We start from the raw sequence: 22,477 nt of genomic DNA, 5'->3' as shown, positions 1-22,477 counted from the left end.
TCGGACCCGGTAGCTGGATCTTTACCTAGCTGTATATGTTACTGTACTTTGCAAGCCCACACAGGGAACACTTAATCACACCTGCAAGTTGTCCACTGTAAACTGAGGTGAAGGCTTTCAAGAGTGACTAATGATTCTGGGTGCCTTTTTCTTTTTGAGTACCCACCCTGAGACCCGATTTTCAGAAGAAGTGCCCTCTAAAGGTCAATCCCCTTTATGGCATGCCAAGGCAGGTACACAAAATGGTGACACACGAAGTCACTGGTCATTTTGGAAAGCCTGGATGTTACAGAGCCACTACAACATTTAGGCCAGTTTCTATAAAGAACCTTGTATCTCTCCCAGAAAGCTGCATTTCCTTATTTCTTTTCCCACAGTTCCAACTTATCCCTGTATCAACAGAAACTGGTCTCCATTCTAATCCACCTGCACCCGGATGTGTTGGCCAAGTGGGAAATTTTGCAATTCAGGAACTGCGAGATTGATAGTTTCCGGGGGAATGTATTATGTTACAAACACCGGCCAGTGACCCAACACCATTGGATGAGTCAGATGGAGGGGGAGGCAGGCTGCTTGGCAAGGAGGATGCATCAGTTGACCTTAGTCAGCTAGTTAGCAGTGATGGGAAAGGGAATGCAGAAGAGAGACAGGATCAATGTTCTTTTCAAGCACATCAGATTTTCAGCTACGCAATAAAATGCCCATTACTGGACACGTACAGCTGACCCCTTTCTTGGAGAGCTACTAATATATGGAAAATGTCCCATTGGCAGAACAATCTAAGGGATGGGAAAGGGCTTACTGGAGAGTTAGCACCACTTACCAAGATAGTGTTTGATACAGTCATGCCAGTGGAGATTCAGGAGGTCTGGATAGACGTCAGGCAGCTGTTTCAGGGCGAGCAGTTTCAGCATCCTGGAAGTACAGCACTTAAGCTCTAAGTCCCTCAAAAGCTTCTCCTCAGACAGGGTGGTGGGGCGCAGCTCCACCTTGTGCTCCTGCAGCACGTGGTCCACAGATGCTCCAGAAATATTGGGGAACAGTTTCTCCTTCACCACATGAATGGGAATGAAGATGGCACCTGCTCGAACCACATGTGGAAAAGGGCACTTGCGAGTGAACATGAAGGTCTCCAACTGAGACAGCAGCTTGCTGAGGAGCACACTGACATCCTGGAAACCCAGCCAGATCTCCTTGCCTTTGGAGGGTTTCTGGGCTTCCAGGATCCGGGAACCATTCTTGGGTTTGAGGGGAGATTTTGAGCTCTCTTTCTGTTCCCCGTCCAGCTCCACCTTCCTCAGCCACTGTTTGAGGAGCTCTGGAGATGTTCCAGACACAAAATATGAAATCCTGTTGCAGAGAGACATGTGCAATGCAGTGAAATATTGGCTGGATGAAGTCTGCTGGGCAGGGGATTCACAGTTGCTGGGCAGCGAGACGTTGGTCTCTCCCAGTGCCGGGGAGGCCTCTGGGGCACTGGAGGGCAGGGACTTTGAAATGTCGGGCAGTTTCAGATAAAGGCACGTCATCTGCAAGGGTTGGATATTGGCCTGGGTGGCTGCTAGGGGGCCCTGTGTCACTGCCAGGGGGCTGTTGGCCTGGATGGGTGCTGGGGGGCCCTGCGTTGCTGCTAGGGGGCCCTGGTTGGGTGCTGGGGAACTGCTGGCCTGGGTGGCTGCCGAGGGACCCTGCGTCACTTTCAGTGGGCTGTTGGCTTCAGTGGCCTCCGGGGGGCCCTGAGTCACTGTCGGAGGGCTGTTGGCCTGGGCGGCTGCCGGGGGACCCTGCGTGGCTGTCGGGGGGCTGTTGGCCTGGGCGGCTGCCGGGGGGCTGTTGGCTTGTATTGGGGGCACTGCACGTGCCGGGATAGATTTCGAGATTTTGTATTTTTTGAACATGAAGGCTGCCGAGCTCTGGAAGTTGCTCTTGTCCCCAGAGCTATTTTCCACAGTCAAAGGCAAGGCCTGGGTCTTGGAACCCTCGAACACCCTCTGCTTTTTGAGTGGTCCTTCTTTCGCCTCTTCCTCTCCACATTCTCCTTTAGGAGTCACCTCAGTCTGTCCAGCTGGGCTCAGAGGATCATTGGCCTTCACTAGCAGTTTTTTCAAGCTGAGGTCTAGCACTACATCATCTTGAGTAAGTTCCCTGTTCCCAGTGGCAGCTGGAGCGCTGATGCTGCCGTTCCGTGGCTCACTTCTCACTGGCAGGCTGCATGACAGAATCTTTGGCTTGTAGCTCTCACAGCTTCCCTCCTGCAGTTTTGCACTGAGGTTTTCACCCATCCCCATCTCTCCTTTTAGGGCCTGGGTTGCTTCTTTCCCAATGGGCTTTTCTGATGAATCCTTGGCAGAAGGTGACTCTGAGATAGCCTTACAGTCTCCACTTGCCAGGCTGTTTCGGAAGGGGGACTCTTCCTCTTGGTGATCTTTTGAGAAGGGAATCTCTGCCGACCCTTTAGACCCTTCTATGTAGTCCCGGTATGGTGCCAGGCTAAAGACGTTGTTGATAACTGGCATAGGTGGGGAGGAGGGAGGAGAATTCTCTGCATCTTTCAGGCTTTTCCGTCTCTCCTCAGAAGAAATGATCTGGGGTGAGGAAACAAGCCTGTCTTTGACCTTGAGGGCTTCTCCTTTTTTGTGGTGGTGGTGGTGGTACGGAACTGGACTATCAGTAATGACAATGGGAGCTCCTAACTGAGCTTCATGAATCCCTGTGTTTCTGTGCATAGGCTCTTTCATGGATAAAGTGGACCTTCTCTCTGAGTGGGATTGTTCCTTTCTATGCAGGCTGGGTTGTTCCGTCTGACACAGGCCCAACCCATAGCCTGGCTCTCCTTTAGGTAGCACTTCAGTGAGCCTTTCGGAGCTGTTAGGTAGCCTATCTGGAGCACCAATCGGTTGGAAAGCACTGTGCTGGCTAGCAACCTCTTTGCTTCTGGGGTTCTCCCTCACCGGTTGAGTCCCATGAGAAGTAGCTACTCTGCTATCAATGTGTCGATCATGACCGGCATCCATATTAGCTACAGAGGCATTGTACAAAGCCATGTCAGAAGGGGCAAAAACAAAACTGGGGTTCTGCTGCAGATAGTCCACTTTGCAGCTGGAATTCTGCTGGAGCTCAGGTTCTCTAGAAGAAACTCCAGGCTTCAAAGCTGGAGAGGCCACTGGAATTGGACCAGCTGGGCTACACGCATAGCTCTCCAGAGGGCTGGTGTAATAGCCTCTCGGGGAATGATGCCTCAAGTAAGTGCTACAGAAGGGCTGAGGTTCCCCACTTCCTGGAAAGTTGGTTCCTTTGTAGCCACCTGCAATTGGCAAGGTCGACAGAGTGCCATTCTGTTCCTCAGCATGAGGGGTCTCCTTATAAAGGAACATCTGCTTGTGTGAGGTCAGTGGGTAGTGAGACACCGAGTAGCAAGCTGGAGATCTGTCCTGATAGGCTGCTGTTTGGGAATGGGCCAGTGGGCTGTCAGCGGAAGGCTGTAGCTTGGACCATGTATGTTGGGATAAGCTGCTTCCATGTACATCTTTGACCCTTTTCTGGTTGTTGTACACGGCAGGGTAGTTTGCTTCAAGGAAGGAGGTGCTTTGATGTGCTCTGTATTTCTCAAATGCTGTATGGTAAGGTGGAAAGCCTACAGAGGCTGCTACCATCTCTTTAGTGGGAACCCCTGTGCCTTGGTGTAACTGCAGGAACCTGGGATCAGGGTGATGGGCTCTCTTGGGTAAAGCAGTCCCACATGGCTGGTCTTTTACATGGATATGGTGCCCTGAGGATACTGGGGTTGGTACAGTCCATTCCACTTCCAGCGGCCTCTTCTGCATGCTCTCCATCTGAGTTTGTAAGGACACAGAAGCCCTGGGGTCCACATAGCAAATAGGGCTTCTATAAACTGGCTTGGGCACTGCCAAGGTAGCATAGCCTGTAGGTGCCTGAGCAACTGTTTTGTTTATGAGCGCAGGTTTTTGCACTGGGAAAGCGTGGCCCTGAGCCTGCTGCATATGATTTGCCCACTTCTCCTGAACAACCAGGTGGTCTCGGACCATGCTGTCCTTCCCTTTGTCAGCACCAGAGCTCTGTAGTCTTACCCCCAGGCTCTCAGCTTCTCGTCCATACAGCAGGCAGTTCATCAGTGCACCATCTCTCCTCAGGTGCTGGCTGACAGCATTACCTGGATATTGTATGTAAGATGCAGCTGGACTCCAGTGTGTCAGAGACTCAGTCCCATCGGGGCTTTGCAGCGGGTAAGCAAAGTAGGTTCCCTTGTAGCTGAAATGGTTTTCAGAGCCATGACTAGGCAAGGGGCTCGATTTACACAAGCCCGTGGGGAGGACACAATTTGGCTCTGTCTCCAGCCGAGGTAACTTGTTGTAGGTCACAGGGTCCAGGTCCTCTGAGTGTCGTTTCCCAGCCATTATAAGTCAGTCTCCACCTTGTGTCCTGAATGCACAATAAGGGATTCACTCCGACTTGCCTGAAAGAGAAGAAAAAGGAAGACAGTGATTTAAGCAAAAGGGGCCAAAACCAAGTCACACAGAAACTTGCCACGCAAAATTGTCTTGCCATGTTATTTTGATAACAACTGGGGAGAACCAGAGGTGTAAAATGTAGAGAGTACATTTTAGGTTTATTTGCCTTCTACTTCGTAAACCTTTAAGGGTCACTTTTTTCATGCTTTTCTCTGCAACCATGAGGACTATAAACTGTTTAAATGAAAACTGAGATTTTCAGGTAATCCCATGATTCCAAAAACTGGGGTTTTATGAGCAAACACCAAATATCATAAAACCTTTGATAAACTTGTGAGGCTTGGCAGTGTTAGGGGTTTTAATATCCACTATAGTTCTTTTATATGTTAACCACAATCCTTTTTATGTTGTGCATTTGTATGATTTAGTCTCTGTACCTATTCAACTGAAAAGTTCTCTGTAGTTAACTTGAACCTCATCGACAAAATGAAGGAAAGGCATGTACTCATAAGGAAATGTGTATGGATCTTTTAACTCCCTTGATCTAATCTAGATGTCCAAGAAGGGACCCCTGGCAATAACAAAGGATGCCTCATACTACAGAAGTGTGCTAGAATGAACATAATTTTAAGCATCCATCATCAATTACTCTGTTAAGGCCCTACTTGAATTGCGGGATGATTGTCAAATAATTGCAGCTGCGTTGCAGACCAGACATGGAAAATCGCAAAAAAGTAATAATGGACCTCTATTAATTGCAGTGATTTGGAATAGAGTAGACCTATTTGATTAAGAAAAATTTGCTGGAACAATATAAACACTCAAGTATTATGTTATGCCTGGGAGGTGGTGGTGGTGGTGGTGGGAAGCAGGGTTGTTTTTGAATAACCAGACATTTTGCTGCAACTGACAGCCTGAGCCCCCACCGCTATCAGCTTGAATAAATGGGTTCTACTGTACGCAAAATTGTGGACTATGCAAAGTAAGCTAATTAAAACCAAAATTGCAGAGGAAGCCTAATATTGCAGAAGCCACAATATCACAAATTAAGTAGGGCCTTATTTATAATACAATTAAGTTCTGTGATTGATAAGATGTATTTGTTATTGCAGATGTTTTCTGTGATTTATGAAAACATGACCCATTGAAAGATGTTTTTAACTCATTAGAAATTGCCTGTTACCACAGCTGTTAATAATAAAAACTGGATTAGAAATTCCTTTCGCTTATCAATCATATAAACTGGGATACCATAAAAGAAATTCCATCAAGTACTGAGGTAAATTGAGATACTGAAGAGAGAAGAAACACTAGGATACATTATGGGAAAGTAGCTTTTCCCTCCTCAAAGGATTTTCTGTCTCCTAACCTAAACCAATATATAAGGAATGAATTTGGGGATGTTAGTTGGAAGCAAAGTGAGCTACAAACTTCTCCGCTCTCACATTGGTAATGTATGTTTTTTAATCTGTAGTCTGCACAGTGCTGTATTCAGTACCGATCAATTGTCTTAAATAAAACTTTAGCTGAGTTAGTTATTTGCCATCACCTCTTTTAAATGCAAACACGCAATAGCAGCGTGCGATGGTTCTGTCATGATTCAATTGAACGTTCGGGGGTGTGGGAAACGTGTAGATAGTTGAGCCATTTCTTTTAATGATTTAAAATGTTTTCTCAAAAGTATTTCTAGGCCAATCTTTCTTAATCCTCCAAACATTTGGGGGAATTTATATTCTGCAACTGTATTGTGTTTGTACATTTGCATATATTACTCCTAGAATTCAGTTAAGTGTAACCACAGATAATTGGCTTAATTAGCCTTAAAGTTTACTATATTCATTTTAAACCAAATGTTAGAAACAACCAGATATTCTTTAATATGACCAGCCTCAATTTCTTATTTTGAGCTAGTGTCTGAGGTGCTGACAGTGTTATTGTGCTATCACGGTTTACTGGCTGAGAGCAAACCAAGACCCTACACTCAACTAAGGCCTTGTCTATACTAGACAATGTTGTCAGCAAAAGGCAGCTTTTGTCGACAAAACAGTGGAGGTGTGCAGACTACAATGCTCCTCCTGCGAACAAAAATGCTCCTGTTTTGCCAACAAAATAAAACCACCTCGACAAGAGGCATAGAGCTTTTTGTGGCAAAATTAGATCAACAAAGCGCCAGTGTAGATACTGTGTTCTTTATGTCACCTTAACTGGCCTCCAGGAGGTATCCTACAATGCCCACTGTGACTGCTCAGCTCATCGTTTTGAACTGCACTGCCTTGAATCCAGCTACACAGGCATGTGCTCCTCCCCTTTCAAAGCCCCAGGAAGTTTTGAAACTGCTCCACATGGAGAGCTTACATAGCTGCTGCCCAGCTGAAGATGCCAGCAGCAAATACACTCCTACCTGAACTACAGGGGAGAAGACAGATCTCCTGGGTCTGTGGGGAGAGGAGGCTGTGGGAGAACTCTGAGGGAATCAAATTAGCGCAGAATCCTGCTCCCTCTGGCCCTAGGACCACAGCGGCAGGCAGGCAGGGCAGGCTGCTGCTGGGAGGGGTGGGAAGAGACTCCTGCTGTGCAGAACCAGGGAGTGAGGCGGAGGCTGATGTTGGGGTGTCCCCCCTCCACCCAGTCATGTACCGGTCTCTGCTGAGATGGGGTGAGGAGGACATCAGCTGTCTATGCATCAGCTTCTGCCTCAGATTGGTTGCTTCCGGCGGCTCTCAACTTAAAGAGACAGCATGCTGACACACACACTCTCCCCCAACACACACTGTCTCTCTCTCACTCTCCCCCCCACAACTGTGGACTTATTGTTTTAGTGTTCAGCAATGTCAGTTAATGCCTTTCATATGGCTCAATGTATTCAGTTGTTACGATGGGTTATCATTCCAGCAGAGGGAGCTATAGGACCATCACAGTAATGATTGCAGGACATCTGGAAATGCCACTCAATATCAAGACCAGGGGTGAGCAAACTACGGCCCGCGGGCTGAATCCGGCCTGTCAGGGCTTTGGATCCGGCTTGCGGGATTGCCCCTCGTTGTGCGGCAGGCCCTGCGCCGCTCTCAGAAGTGACCGGCACCATGTCCCTGCGGCTGTGGTGGGGCGGGGGGGGGGCAGAGGGCTCCGTGCAATGCCCCCCGCAGCTCCCATGGGCCAGGAACAGAGAACCACAGCCAGTGGGAGCTTCGGGGGAGATACCTGGAGGCGTGGCAAGGGCAGCGCGTGGAGCCCTGTGGTCCCCCCCCCCCCCCCCACCGCCAGGGGCCACGCAGGGACATGGTGCCGGCCACTTCCAGGAGCAGCGCCGCGTGGGGCCAGGGCGGGCAGGCAGGCAGGGAGCCTGCCCTGGCCCTGGTGTGCGCCGCTGCCACCCCGGAGCCACTTTAGGTAAGCGGCGCCGGGCCGGAGCCTGAACCCCTCCTGCTCCCCAACTCCCTGCCCTAAGCCCCCTGCCTGCACCCCGCACTACTGCTACACCCCGCCCAACTCCCTGCCCTAAGCCCCCTGCCTGCACCCTGAACCCCTGCTGCACCCCAATTCCCTGCCCTGAGCCCCCTGCCTGCACCGTGCACCTCAACTTCCTGCCCTAAGCCGCCTGCCTGCACCCCAACTCCCTGCCCTGAGCCCCCACCGCACCCACACCCCTCCTACACCCCAACCCCCTTCCCCGAGCCCCTCCGCACCCCTCCTCTGCCCCAATCCCTTGCTCTGAGCCCGTTCCTGCACACCGCATTCCTTCCCACACCCTGCACTCCCTCCCGCACCCCAACCCCCTGCCCCGGCCCTGCATACAATTTCCCCACCCAGATGTGGCCCTCGGCCCAAAAAGTTTGCCCACCCCTGGTCAAGACCATACTGATGAATTTCTTTCCATTTATTATCTGGGACTGAGTTTTTTTCTTGGCAAGATCTAGTGCTCACAGAATGTGACTGGGAGGGAAACATGGAGGAAATAGAAAGTGGGGATGAAATAAAGGTCTTGTCTACACAGAAGAAATTGACCAGCATAGCTATTCTGGCATAACTCCCCCCTCTGGACATGATATTCCAAACAGTCTGCTTTATGAGTGGAATACTTATTCCAAATAAAGTCACTTTTACTTCAGACTAGAGCATCCACACAGGGAGCTACTGAAGAATAGTTATTCTGGTCAATTTTCCTGTGGAGGCACGCCCATGGAGCATTTAAAAGGATGACCTGCAAAGGATTAAACAAAACCCACATGAAAGGTCAAGTTTTTAATGATTTAATAAAGAGGCCCAAGCGATTTTTTTTAAACCCCACTTTACATGATTAAAAAAAGCAAAACACTTTAAGGGGCCATTATGATCTGAACTCTTGCATAACCCAGGCCACAGAAATTTCACCCTGTGATCCCTGCATCTAGCCTAACAGATCATAGTCAAACTAGAGCCAATCTTCTCATAAGACATCCAACCTTCATTTAAAAGCTTTGAGTCTGATTTTCCCCCTCCACTGCATTTCCCTCTTCTCCCAGAGTAACATTCAGTTTTCAATACCACATAGGATTCTTCCATCAAAGAGAGAAAAGGCTGTTTCTTTGCAATATCCCCACCAGAGTCACATTGACTGTGGAGATTTAGAAGTGGAAAGGTGGTTTCCCTACACAGAACCTGCAAAGATAAATTCTGAACCCGAATTGGTTAGCCGAAACTGGAATGACAGCTCCTCCCTTACTCAGCTGGTCAACTGATTTACTTGCCCTTTAAGTAGTCTGCTGCTCTAAGATATATCAGTTCTCACCCCAAAACTCTGTAGTTTGTTTTCCTGAGCAAAGGGATTATAAGTAAGATTTATATTGAGAATAAGAGTTTGGTAGTTAACTATGGATATAAAATCCTCTCCAATTTGTTTCTCCCCCTATTTAATTTCAGCAACTTTTCCTTTTTCGGAGGGAAACTATTTCCCCAAGTCACCATCTGTACTTGAGATTGGGGAGCCCCCCCCCTTTTTTTCCCTGCAATTATTTAACTTTTCCCCTCACGTTTGAGAATCAAGGTTCCCCCCTTTACGTCCACTGGAACGTATCAAGGGAAACAGTGGATTCTCCACCTCTTGATGTCTTCAGATGAAGACTAGATGCCTTTCCAGGAAGTTGCGCTTTCGCCAAACAATGTATTGGGCCCAATTACAGGGCAACGGGCCGAAATCCTCAGGCCTGTGTTATATAAGAGGTCAGACAACATGATCTAATGATCTCTTCTGGTCTTAAAGTCTATGAAACGCCTTCCTGTACAACAACTGGTTTATTTAGAGCCATGTAGAACTGGAATACCACCACCCTGTCAGACATATGGGTCTTTAAACTGAGCAGATTCTCCATCTCCCCTTGAAGCAAGCCAAGGAAAGTGTGGGCCCCTTACTGAATGAGGGAGGCAACCTAGTGACAGAGGATGTGGAAAAAGCTAATGTACTCAATGCTTTTTTTGCCTCTGTCTTCACTAACAAGGTCAGCTCCCAGACTGCTGCGCTGGGCATCACAAAATGGGGAAGAGATGGCCAGCCCTCTGTGGAGATAGAGGTGGTTAGGGACTATTTAGAAAAGCTGGACATGCACAAGTCCATGGGACCGGACGAGTTGCATCCGAGAGTGCTGAAGGAATTGGCGGCTGTGATTGCAGAGCCATTGGCCATTATCTTTGAAAACTCGCGGGGAAGTCCCGGATGACTGGAAAAAGGCTAATGTAGTGCCAATCTTTAAAAAAGGGAAGAAGGAGGATCCTGGGAACTACAGGCCAGTCAGCCTCACCTCAGTCCCTGGAAAAATCATGGAGCAGGTCCTCAAAGAATCAATCCTGATGCACTTGCATGAGAGGAAAGTGATCAGGAACAGCCAGCATGGATTCACCAAGGGAAGGTCATGCCTGACTAATCTAATCGCCTTTTATGATGAGATTACTGGTTCTGTGGATGAAGGGAAAGCAGTGGATGTATTGTTTCTTGACTTTAGCAAAGCTTTTGACACGGTCTCCCACAGTATTCTTGTCAGCAAGTTAAGGAAGTATGGGCTGGATGAATGCACTATAAGGTGGGTAGAAAGCTGGCTAGATTGTTGGGCTCAACGGGTAGTGATCAATGGCTCCATGTCTAGTTGGCAGCCGGTGTCAAGTGGAGTGCCCCAAGGGTCGGTCCTGGGGCCGGTTTTGTTCAATATCTTCATAAATGATCTGGAGGATGGTGTGGATTGCACTCTCAGCAAATTTGCGGATGATACTAAACTGGGAGGAGTGGTAGATACGCTGGAGGGGAGGGATAGGATACAGAGGGACCTAGACAAATTGGAGGATTGGGCCAAAAGAAATCTGATGAGGTTCAATAAGGATAAGTGCAGGGTCCTGCACTTAGGATGGAAGAATCCAATGCACCGCTACAGACTAGGGACCGAATGGCTAGGCAGCAGTTCTGCGGAAAAGGACCTAGGGGTGACAGTGGACGAGAAGCTGGATATGAGTCAGCAGTGTGCCCTTGTTGCCAAGAAGGCCAATGGCATTTTGGGATGTATAAGTAGGGGCATAGCGAGCAGATAGAGGGACGTGATCGTTCCCCTCTATTCGACATTGGTGAGGCCTCATCTGGAGTACTGTGTCCAGTTTTGGGCCCCACACTACAAGAAGGATGTGGATAAATTGGAGAGAGTCCAGCAAAGGGCAACAAAAATGATTAGGGGTCTGGAACACATGACTTATGAGGAGAGGCTGAGGGAGCTGGGATAGTTGAACCTGCAGAAGAGAAGAATGAGGGGGGATTTGATAGCTGCTTTCAACTACCTGAAAGGGGGTTCCAAAGAGGATGGCTCTAGACTGTTCTCAATGGTAGCAGATGACAGAACGAGGAGTAATGGTCTCAAGTTGCAGTGTGGGAGGTTTAGATTGGATATTAGGAAAAACTTTTTCACTAGGAGGATGGTGAAACACTGTAATGCGTTACCTAGGGAGGTGGTAGAATCTCCTTCCTTAGAGGTTTTTAAGGTCAGGCTTGACAAAGCCCTGGCTGGGATGATTTAACTGGGAATTGGTCCTGCTTCGAGCAGGGGGTTGGACTAGATGACCTTCAGGGTTCCCTTCCAACCCTGATATTCTATGATTCTATGTGGTGGGATCTCAGGGGGGCAGATTCATCCATGGGGTAACTCGACTGAAGTCAGGAATTCATTTGGCCCATTGCCTCACTCTGAAGCAGTTGGACGCGCACGCCACTGTTGCACATGATCACTATTCCCCCCCACACACACATACCCTGGAGCAGGACACAAGTCCACAGGATTTAAAAGCTAAAAGAGTTGTGGGGCGTGAGGGGGAAGGTGGAGAAAAGAGGAAGAAAGAGGGTGATAAAACCTCTCTCTCATAGCAAAGGCAGCAGGAACTGCCACAGCATGAGCATGGGCTTTATGGTTCGGTTTCTTCCTTTTGCTAGGAAGCTGTGTGCAGCACCCGCTTCCTCAGGAAAATAATAGGTGATTGTTAGTCCGAGTTCTGGTTTTCTGAGAGCGGTGGTTCCAAGGTCGTAGCATTATGTCTGGTCGCGGCAAAGGTGGTAAGGGCTTGGGAAAGGGGGGTGCTAAGCACCATCGCAAGGTGCTCCGTGATAACATTCAGGGTATCACGAAGCCGGCTATTCGTCATTTGGCGCGCTGTGGTGGTGTAAAGCGTATTTCTGGCTTGATCTATGAAGAAACCTGAGGAGTGCTGAAAGTGTTTTTAGAGAAAGTGATCCGTGATGCTGTCACTTACACCGAACATGCCAAGCAAAAGACTGTGACTGCTATGGACATAGTTTATGCTCTGAAACGCCAGGGTCGCACTCTCTATGGATTCGGGGGCTAAGTTTCCATCCGGTTTTAAAGTTGAAACATCCTCAAAAGCCAGTCCCCAGTGCGAGAAAGTGGGCCACATCTGTATCAGATTATGAACTCCTTTTGTGTTTTCTGTGCTAAACACATGCCTAAAACTTGCCCCAGGCAGCCAGCTGTACTGAGTTCCAGACAGAGGCACTGCCAGGAAAGGTGCTTGACACCTCGTGAAGGGCCATCACTGAGAAGCCAGCACAGAGCGATTTGGAGCCACTGACTTTGAATGGCTATATGGCTGGCCCACCCCCAAGGGAACAATGGGTTTTCTTTACAGGGGTCCATAGGTGGTGAGAAACCGGAGAGAGAGGCAGCTGGAGTTTTCCAGCTGAGCACGTGGCAAGGGGACAGAGACTGTATTTGGGAGCAAGTCTCTGCTCTGAGCACATGGAAGCAGGACAGGCAGGAGAGACTCTCTACGGTTGCCAGGTGGCATTTACATGGCATGCGGCAAGAAGACTCATGCACCTGCCCTCATGTAGTTCACGAGTTCAGTAACATGGAGTGACTCTGACAGCATAGTCACCTGGGTGTCTCCTCGCCCTTCTTGTTTCTGACAGGTTTGTTTACCTCACCTTTCCCCTCTGTTACAGAGGTGCTCTCACTGGAAGCCAGTACTTGAGGATTGGTTGAGATAATGTGATCAGGAGGCTCCTTGGCAATTTACCTTTAACCTCCTTTAATTAGAATACACCTTAACAATGTTGGCTGTTTACAGTGCTAAAGTCCTCAACGAAAGAATACCTGACTGCCAGATGACCTATGATACCTTCCACACCCCCATTCCCTGGAAGTCTTCTACTGCCCCTGAGGGAGGAGACGCTAATAAAGTCAGATGTCAGTTAGATAAACATGTTGCCGCTCTTATCAGAGGGTCTGCAAGGTCTTTTCAAACATCAGTTCAGCTTCACAACACCCCTGTTATCAGACCTTGTGTGCTGATGGAGAAACTAAGTCATTGAAAAATAGGAAGTGAATGGCCTGAAGTCACAATGGAGTTACTAGGCAGAGCTGGGATTAGACCCAAGTGATGCCCCCTAACCACTACTTCATGGATTAGCAGGTCTGACAGGACACAGCAGCTTTTCTGAATTTGCGAGTATTGGATGCCACCTTGTTGCCCAAGTGGTGGTTAAGAGACTCAAATTTCAAAATGCAGACCTGATCTGAATGTACTCAGTTGGAATGTCCAAGTTCTGGACAGAGAGGGTGTTTCGGCATGTGTTTCGAGAGGAGTTTATGTTGAAATCCATCTATAGTGACCACTCAGGAGTGAATTCTGTAGCTGAGGTTGTAGAGAGATTCCATTTATCTTTCCTTTCCGATTTTCACATGGTCATGATGTACCTTCTGGAAAATTGAGGTGAAGAGAGTGTGTGGATCCTAAGATTTTAGGGCCTTCCTATGGGTTTTTCCTACAACTCTGTTTTTTGGAAACTCCAAACTTTTTTAATTAAAAAGAAAATTATACAACCAAGCAGCAAACACAATTCAACTTTGTAGCGAGCACAAGACCATCACCCCGTCTCCAAACCACACAGAAGCCCAGAAGCACAATAAGATCCTGACAACACGGCGGTAATTTTAGTAGGCAGGGCCCAACTCACATAGGTAATCTTCACAATGAAGACAGGCTGGCTGCTGGGATTAACCCAGCCTTGCAGAAAACTAACAGAAGGGAAAACATACCCTTCCCCCTTCCCCCCCCCTCCCCCGTTCTCCTTGATGGAGGTATGAATGTCAAAACCTAAACTATTCTAATGCTAAATACTATATTTAAAGTGATCAGACTAAGCACAACAAATTTCTTTAACTGAAAAAAACCAAACCCTAACCCCACAATAAATTAAGTGCAAAATACTACATTACTGCAACAGTAAATTTATTAATTGACATGCACAAAGGACGTTTTCCTCTCCCCAATTCCTAATGAATTTGTGTTCCAGCATACAGGGTTTTTTGGTAGACTGAATTATCAAAGTATTTTCATTTGGTTACATTTACTTTAAGGCTGTTGCAAATTTAGCAGTTCTTAACAGTCACTGAACTAACAGTGTCTAACTCATTATGAGGAAAAAGAACAGGAGGACTTGTGGCTCCTTAGAGACTAACAAATTTATTTGAGCATAAGCTTTCGTGAGCTACAGCTCACTTCATCGGATGCTGAAGCTCTAGCTCACGAAAGCTTATGCTCAAATAAATTTGTTAGCCTCTAAGGTGCCACAAGTCCTCCTTTTCTTTTTGCGGATACAGACTAACACAGCTGCTACTCTGAAATCTGTCATTATGAGGAGACTTTGAAACAATATTCTTGAAGCTTGAACTGCAAGACGTTTCTCCCTCCCCACCTTCCTGAGGAGCATTAAGAGGACATCATTCCTGCCATCCCACGCCACTAGGCCAGATTTCTGAATAGCATTGTGGGTAAATATTTTTCATTTAAGAACACATCCCAAATAAACAGCCCATTTGATATTTAATCTGTGTTTGAACTTTGTAATCTATTGCTCAGGCTACTTGTCCATTTCCATTATTTATAAAGCACTCCAGGATGAAAAAGCTAAATAAGCGCTAAGTGTTGTTAAAAGCAGTTTGCGTGCACAATAAGCAATATATGAACACACAGCTATTTGAGGTGGGGGGGACAGGGGAGAAGCCCTTTGTCTTTTCCGTGTATACAGTTCAGCTGCCTCCACTGGGACTATACCTTTAGGCCCAGATCCTGCCTTACACATACAAGTAGTGCCAACAAAGCCAATGGAAGTACTTTAATGAGAAAGGTTTATAAGCTCGTGGTCTTAACAGTTACAAGACTGATAAGCACCTGGCACAGATAAAGCTACAAAAACAAAGGCTATTGTCTCATCGTACCATCCGTGTAGGAAGCGGAGGCAAGGGAAATGCCTGAATGAATTTCAGCACGTGCAGAGTCCTTTGTGAGCGATTTTGAAACCACTCACAGATAATGACTGGGGGGGGGAAAGGTGGGCGGATTAAATAGATTTATTCCTGTTTTCAGATGGGTTTTTCCCAGAAGCTGGGGGGGTGGGGGCTGAGAAGAAAAGAAATGCTCTCTTTTTTTTAAGTGGGGAAATGTGAAGAAAATCATATTCATTATAAGAACTGATTGGTCACAATCTGCTTTATCCGGCACATTTCTGAGGTTTTTAAAAGGGTGCTGGTGAGGTTCCCACCCCACCGCCTCCCCCCAATGAAAGGAATTAAATGAAACCATCCAGCACATGTCTACTGGGGCTGCCACCCCCAGCCTCAGAGCCTGCTCTGGAGGTTTCATACATTTGTTTTTGTTTTGACAACTCAGAACAAGTACAACTGTGTCGATCATTTCACCCTCAGGGGCCAAGCCATCACGCGGCCGCCACACCACACAATACAGCCCGCCCTGCCCTTCCTCCACATGATTAGGTGCCCAACAACTCAGGAAAAACAACAACAAGTGTAAGTCTCTCATTTCAGCCTCTCTCCTCCTACCCCCATGTGGTATGAGGAGGTAATCATCAACTACCAGCCAATCCAAAAGAGACAGGTAGCAACAAGCCAAGAGATTTCCAGCCACCTTTTTAAACTCCCATTCACGCGCCAGTTGTCCAGATCTAAGGGCAGGAGTCCTACAGTCCTACCACACTTGTGCTCCTGTAGCAGCCCCGTGAAGCCGCTGCCCTCACACTAAAGCGTACAGCTCCCATGAAGGTATCAGTAGTTGGCCAGGGAATTAGGTGAATCAGAATTACATTCTCATTCCTTGTCTCTCACCATCCATTCAAAGAGATTTATTCAGTCCCTCCCAGCCAGGTCCTCCTCAGTTTCTAGACTCCTTATAAGCAGCTTTGCCAACTACTGCAGAGCCTCCTTTGAAGCTCCATCTGTGCTGTTGGGTCCCATCAAGCATATGGGAAAGGCCACAAAAGATTCCGGGGCAGGGACGAGGCATGGATGGCAAGATAGAGGAAGAGGTGCCAAAGGGTGGGAAATGGGGGAGAACTCCAGCCTCAAAAGATCTGTACCCCTTTTGAGAGAGACAAGGTGGGCGAGGCCATATCTTTTACTGGACCAACTTTGCTGGTGAAAGAGGCAAGCCTTTGAGCTCCATAGAGCTCTTCTTTGGGCCAGCATTTTGCTCAGCTCAACACTGCTAGTTCAAAAAGACAAAAAGCACCTTGTTGTTAGAAGCCCCTCTCACTGAAAATACACTGTTAAAAGCTGCTTTTAATGCATGCAAATGGTGCTGGACTGACAGCTCACACAACTCTCTACAGCCCACATTGGTGACTAGATGGTAACAGCTTTAGCTAGCACCTCAGGCCAGATTTGAACTGGCAGCCAAAAGAGGTGGGAGACACTTGATCCTATTGCCAGTTCCTGGATCCATTTATAACCTGCAAATACACATTTTATAAGACAGTGGGCACCATTTTGGAGAACACTGGTGGCAGCTATCACGTAAAAACAAAACTGACACCATATGAAACAAGCAGCCTGTAAAGGCAGGGTCAAAGTCTTAAAGTGTAAATATTTTAAAAATGTTGCCCAAAAGCTACTGGAATTCTCTCTACAATTATGAGAGTTTCTGCGCAGTTGCAATGCTGGTTTCATGATCTCAGAGACCCTGTGCCCCTGCAAAGGAAATCGCCTTCCAGTAACCTCTCCAGCAGTCTTTGACTTAGGGTTCGAGCCTGCATTGAGGTCAGTGGCAGGATGAGGTATGGAAGATGTCAGGGTTCAAGCCCTTACTCACATTGCACAGCTTATTCTCCTGAAGAAGCACTTCACTATTGGATCTTTCAAATGGTGAGGCAAAGCCAAGTTTTCCCTTTAACCAAATTCATTTGTTTTAAGTTGATGTTTATGAAGTTGTGTACTCACTCACTCACTCCCCTTCCTGCAGGGGAGTGCATCATTTTTATTGGAAATAGGAGAATTATTTCTAAGAGCACTTGAAGAGTACCATAAGTAAGGAAGAATGCTCTATGCCTGGATGTGGAGCTGGTCCAGTAAGGCAGGAGAACAATTAAGCGTCCTTTGATTCCAGAAACAGATAACATTATCTGAATGCTTGTAGCAAATAAGCTATAAAGATAGGACAACACCTGCAAATGAATACCGTATGCACAGATCTGGTTCAAACATACCAGTTTAATTTAAAATATAACAAGCCGAGACATATGCATTTTAGAGCTGGTGGCCACTTACAGGCAGTCACAAAACAACAAAGCACTAACTATTTAAGTCTAACTATACTTGCTCTAATGATCTATTAAAGAATTAAGAAAAGCTGAAACCGAAACTTAACCAAAAGTTCATGTATGTGTGGATGTACTATTGTCAAATGTCCTTTATTCAATACACACATTCACACAAATGGTATTTCCTAAGTTCTGCCCACTGAGCCCCTTTGTTGATGCAAGTACTATAGTTACCAAAAAAAATAAACCTTACTTACTGTTCATCAATGCCTGTTGATTTAAATGAGAGTTGAATACGTCCCTGAAAGCAGCATTTGGCCCAACATACACATTGTACATAAACCACAGGAACCTAAACTCTCCATAAATGGGTAAGAAGCTGTAACTGAAGCCTGAAGACCATTATGCTCTTAACCATCCAACAAGAAACAGATGATCTGTGGGAATTAATAAAAACTCAGTGCAGTGGGGGGGGGACGACCTTGGGGAAAACTCTATATAAAATATATAACTGTTGTGTCAGAGAGGCGGATTATAACCAGCCCCTTTTACAAAAGATTATATTGCCAGTTGCTGAAAGTTATTCTCATGGTCACAGGCCAGGCTCCAGTCCAGTCATTTTATCACTGTTAAGGAGTGATAAAACTGAAGGGAAATGAGAAACAATAAATACCACTAGTGAACCAGGTTTAACAGACTATAGAAGAATCTATACACAGAAAAATTTAATTTGCGAACTCTTCCTCTCCAGAAGTTGTGCTTGCACACATGCTGCGGCACCTCAGAACGATAGAAAAGGCATTTTTAAAATAAAAGACGAGGGTTATTTTTTAAAATGGAGAGTTTTCTTAAAAACAAATGGTTCCAAACCGTAAGAAAAAGAAGGAACTTGCCAAGAGACATTATAGAATCATTCTGTGAAGCACATTTTTGGCATTAGCCCAAATCCACCAAGTAGACTAAACAACTAGCTAAAAGCCTTGGTAATACCCAAGAAAGGGGGGGGATGGTCAAGAATTCTCCATCTCAGATCCCCACCCAGGCCTCTGCACAGCCGATGCTGAGTCTCCCACACAGAGGGAGGAACCACATTCACCTCTCCGGTTTCTATTCCCCCAGCCTCCAGTAATCTGATGCAATAACAGATCTTTCGGTTCCTCTCCGCTCCCTGCCTCACACGACAGACTACGCGGTGCTTTTTAAGGGGGGTGCTGGGGAATGGAGAGACGAAGCAATTTGGCAGAGTGACTTGTTCTGCCCCCCAGCCCACGGTCTGGCAGTGCCCCTCTCCTCTGAGCACGGGGACAGCCAGCGATGGCCAAACAAGAGACTGAACCGTCTCGCCTCGCCCCCAGCACGTTGTCCTGACGTAGCCGGCTGGCTGCTGTGAGTGGGGGGCGGCTGGGCTAACCTGTGGCTGCTGGTGCCGGGACCGGCTGCTCCCCGCAGGTAAACTGGCCCTCCCCAGGCGCATGGTCCAGAGCCAGCGGGGGGCTCCGGCGGAGGAAGGGGCTCTCTGCGCTGGGCAGGGCGGTGAAGCCGGGCGCTCAGCAGCCACGTCTGGGTACCTCTCTTCCCAAAGCCCGCCGTGCGCTCCCGGCCACGCCGCATCCACCTCCGAGCGAGGGAGCGCTGGTCCCAGCCCCACTCCGTCCCCGTGAGAGCGATCGGGGCAGGCAGGCATCCAGGGCTGTAAATTCAGCCTGACAGGCTTTTCCTCCCGGGCTGCTCCGGATCAAGAGGGGAAGAAAAACACCCCACCGCAGGAACGGGTTTGGAGCCGCTGCCGGCCAGAGCTGAGAACCCGCTGCATTGTGAATGTGAAGAGGAAGTTAGTCAGTGGGAGGAAGGGGAAGGGGGGTGGGAGGATAAGGGGGGCCCTAGGGAGAGGGTGGGGAAGAGGGAGGAGTTGAAAGGGAACGAAGTGCTGGCAGGCGTGAGCCGGGACTCAGGGTGAGGGCAGGCTGCATGGGCTGAGATTGTGACCCAGCCTGGGCGTGGGATTGAAGAGACTCGCGAAGGGTTTCACAGTCACAAGCGGCCACATGGAGACTTTGCCTCCGCTCACTGTGAGGGCCACTACGCTGAAGGAGCTGGCCAGGCTCAAGCCAAAGCTACAGAGCATGAGTGGATGATGAGCAGGGCAAAGCCATGGCATTAGCAGCCCATGAGCCTGGCCAACTCAGTGGAGCATCAGTGGGGTGGCACTGAAATGTCCTACCTCCCGCTGGTGGCTGGGGCCCTTGGTGGGTTTCCATCTGGCTGTGTACCCTTCTGCCACCAGTTCCTCCCCGCTGGAGAATTGAATCAATCTAGAGGCCAGGGTGTCTGACTGGTTGCAGTGGTGGATGAGGCTGATTTGGTGTCTTTCCCTTCAGCGGAGGGTGCTGGTGCTCAACAAGTTGGTCCTGCCCGTGCTCTGGCAGTGGTTCAGCAGCCGAGCCCACCCCATGCTCCCTGGCCCGCCTCCAGAAGGAATTTTTTCTGGAATGGGCTACACTGGGTCTCTGCGGATGTCCTGAGTCTTCCCTGTGGGGAAAGCAGACAGGGCCTAGTCTGCATCCACAGCCAGGTCTACACCTTCCACCTTCAGGCCCTGCAGAGACTCCTCAGCAGTGCAGGTGGAGTGTGCGGGCACATGCCTTCCTCAGCCACCTCAGAGACCAGCAGCTCTTTTATCTCTACCTGAGACACCTCCCCTGAGATCTTCTTCACCAGGACCTCCTCAGGAGCTGGAAGCTAGTGTCAGCACCCAGGTCCATATCAACTGTCAAGGGGGAAGATCTCCATACCAAACCTCTGCTACACAACCCCCCATCTACGTGTGCAAGTGATGGAGTCCCCCTTGGTGTGCCGGAGGTTGGCCCTGACTGGCACCCCCAGACTGAGACATTCTGAACTACGCTCAGAGGGGCTGGGTGGACCCCGCAGCATTTGGCCAGTGCATGAGGTTCTCCACCCCACGCATCCCATCATGTGATCCAGGAGGCAAAGGCAGACTTGACTCATGCTTCTCTTGCTTTCCTCACACAGGTCCTGCAGGAGGGTGCTCACTGCCCACCCCTCACCCTCCAGAACATGCCATCAGGCCCATGCCCCATGAGGCCCGCAGCACACCATCTGAGCTGGCTGCACAATATCCAGCTCATCTACCTCCAAACCACACCCAGAGAATATCTGTGCATGCACATGCTTCACACATTCCATTTCCTTGCCCTTATGTCCTGCCCTGACAGCAGGTTCTGCTACTTACGGCTAGTGAGGAACCTAGTGGACCAGCCTGTATTCCACTCTGGTTCCACAGCCTACTGGGGATATTTGTTGGTGGCTCCTCCACAGGGCTATGAGCACAGGCATGTAGCCTGGCACAGTCCACGAAGACCTCTGACTTCTATCCTTTTTGTGATGAGAGGTAGATCCTGGTGCACGTCTTTGTAGAATGCTTTAGGTTACAGCCCCTCTTCCGGCTCCTCCAAAACCTATTACTGAGATCCTTGCTGCACTTCTCCCCACATCTCCTGATCTACACACACGACATCCGTCACAAAGTCACAGGACCTCCTCATCAACCTCCTCCTGGTGCTGGCCAAGATGGCATCCATCATACCAGGAGAAGGAAGCTGAATGGGGGAGTGCTTGGTGACTGTAGGGTTTATTTCCATTCCCTTGTTTGGTCAGGTCTCCAAGCAGAGTTTCTGTAGGCAGCGTCCATGTATGCCTTAGACACTTTTGAGGAGCAGTGGGTGTTGTCGAGGGATCTCTGCTTAGTGTCCTCCTCTGGATCCCTGATTTTTTACCTTTGACCTCACTCCCATGAGTGGGGTGTTTTTTTTCCATTTGTTGTCCCCAGAAATCATTTGTGGTGTGGCTTAAGGGAGTAGGCCTAGACCCACCTGTCCAAGTACTACAAATAGTACTAGAGCTTCAACCCACTAATGACCGGATATCTAGCTCAGGTTTAAAGCACCATTTAACTTCAGCTGGAGATTTGTGGTTGTGGACAGGAGTCAGATGAAGGACAACACTTGAGTTGTATCTGGAACAAAACACTGCAGTGAAGACAAGCTGTAGAACCACCCTGAAATGAGGAAACCTCCCTTCTGTGCTAGTGAAAGTTGGTGGAGGCTGGGGTTGGGCTAGGATTGTTTTTCTTTTGAAGAGTGATCTCACTGTAGAGCTAACTAACTTTTCTCTTGGGGCACATACAGGAATGACCCTAGAACATCAGCAGGAAGTGGGCTGAGCAGGGGGCATCAGTTTCTGAGAATTTAAACTTTCACTCAAAAAAAACCCTTCTGAATGTGAACTATACAGTGTGTCTTCCTGAATCGGCAGATTGAATTATCATTTGAGTTGTATATTGCTTAGATCTATTTTCTGTTCATCTCAGTCATGTGTTGACTCTGGAGCCTACTTCTTGTGTAACTATTTCATGTCATATATTAGGAGAAACATCCAGCTACTCTGGGACTGCATAGAGAGTTTGTTGATTTTGGAAAGAGCTCAATTAGAACAAAACACACACTTTCACTCTGTCCAACCCCGCCAAATTGATTTCTGGGCACGAGCTTACACGACAGCAGGAACTAATGTGGTTTATTTCTGATAAGTACAGCAATGTAGTCACACACAGGAAAACAATCCTTCCCGCTCCACAAGTGGAGCTATAAATGGAAAGATAACCAAGTAGAGGCCAAAGATCATTCTCCCCTCTCCCCCAACCCCCAAGGAAATATTTGTATTTTTAAATACTCCCAGACATGAGACTACTTATTTTGTCTTTAGTCAGTGGGAGGAAAGAGTTGCGTCACTGTGATGCTACTTCCTGACATTGCATCAGTCCATGAAAAGGTCTGGTCTTTGCCTAGTGGTGCAACATCCGGAGCCAAGAGGTCATGTGCTGGCACTGTGGGGGAGCCCTAAATAAACTGAG

At 48.2% G+C, this 22,477-nt stretch overlaps 1 protein-coding gene and 1 pseudogene across 6 annotated transcripts in view; one reads left to right on the top strand and one right to left on the bottom strand.

Moving 5' to 3' along the window:
- C10H15orf39 (chromosome 10 C15orf39 homolog) overlaps positions 1-19,376 on the bottom strand; it is a 33,284-nt gene extending 13,908 nt beyond the window's left edge. For 4 of the 6 annotated variants that reach the window (XR_012153946.2, XR_012153945.2, XM_073303433.2 and 1 more), the window contains exons 1-2: positions 18,956-19,376; positions 824-4,474 (exon numbers count right to left, since the gene is read on the bottom strand). Coding sequence is in view for 4 of the 6 variants with exons in the window: in XM_073303433.2 (XP_073159534.2) it covers positions 824-4,415 (3,592 nt within the window). In the remaining 2 variants the exon portion in view is untranslated. Of the gene's footprint in view, positions 1-823; positions 4,475-17,801 lie in introns of all 6 variants that reach the window. The other 2 variants (XM_073303434.2, XM_073303435.2) reach the window with 2 other exon arrangements.
- Positions 12,006-12,399, top strand: LOC140917917 (histone H4-like; annotated as a pseudogene).
- Positions 19,377-22,477: the final 3,101 nt, after the last annotated feature.

The sequence above is a fragment of the Lepidochelys kempii genome, chromosome 10 (assembly GCF_965140285.1).
Source record: "Lepidochelys kempii isolate rLepKem1 chromosome 10, rLepKem1.hap1, whole genome shotgun sequence".
NCBI classification, from domain to species: Eukaryota; Metazoa; Chordata; order Testudines; family Cheloniidae; genus Lepidochelys; species Lepidochelys kempii.
This window is presented reverse-complemented; position numbering and strand designations above follow the sequence as displayed.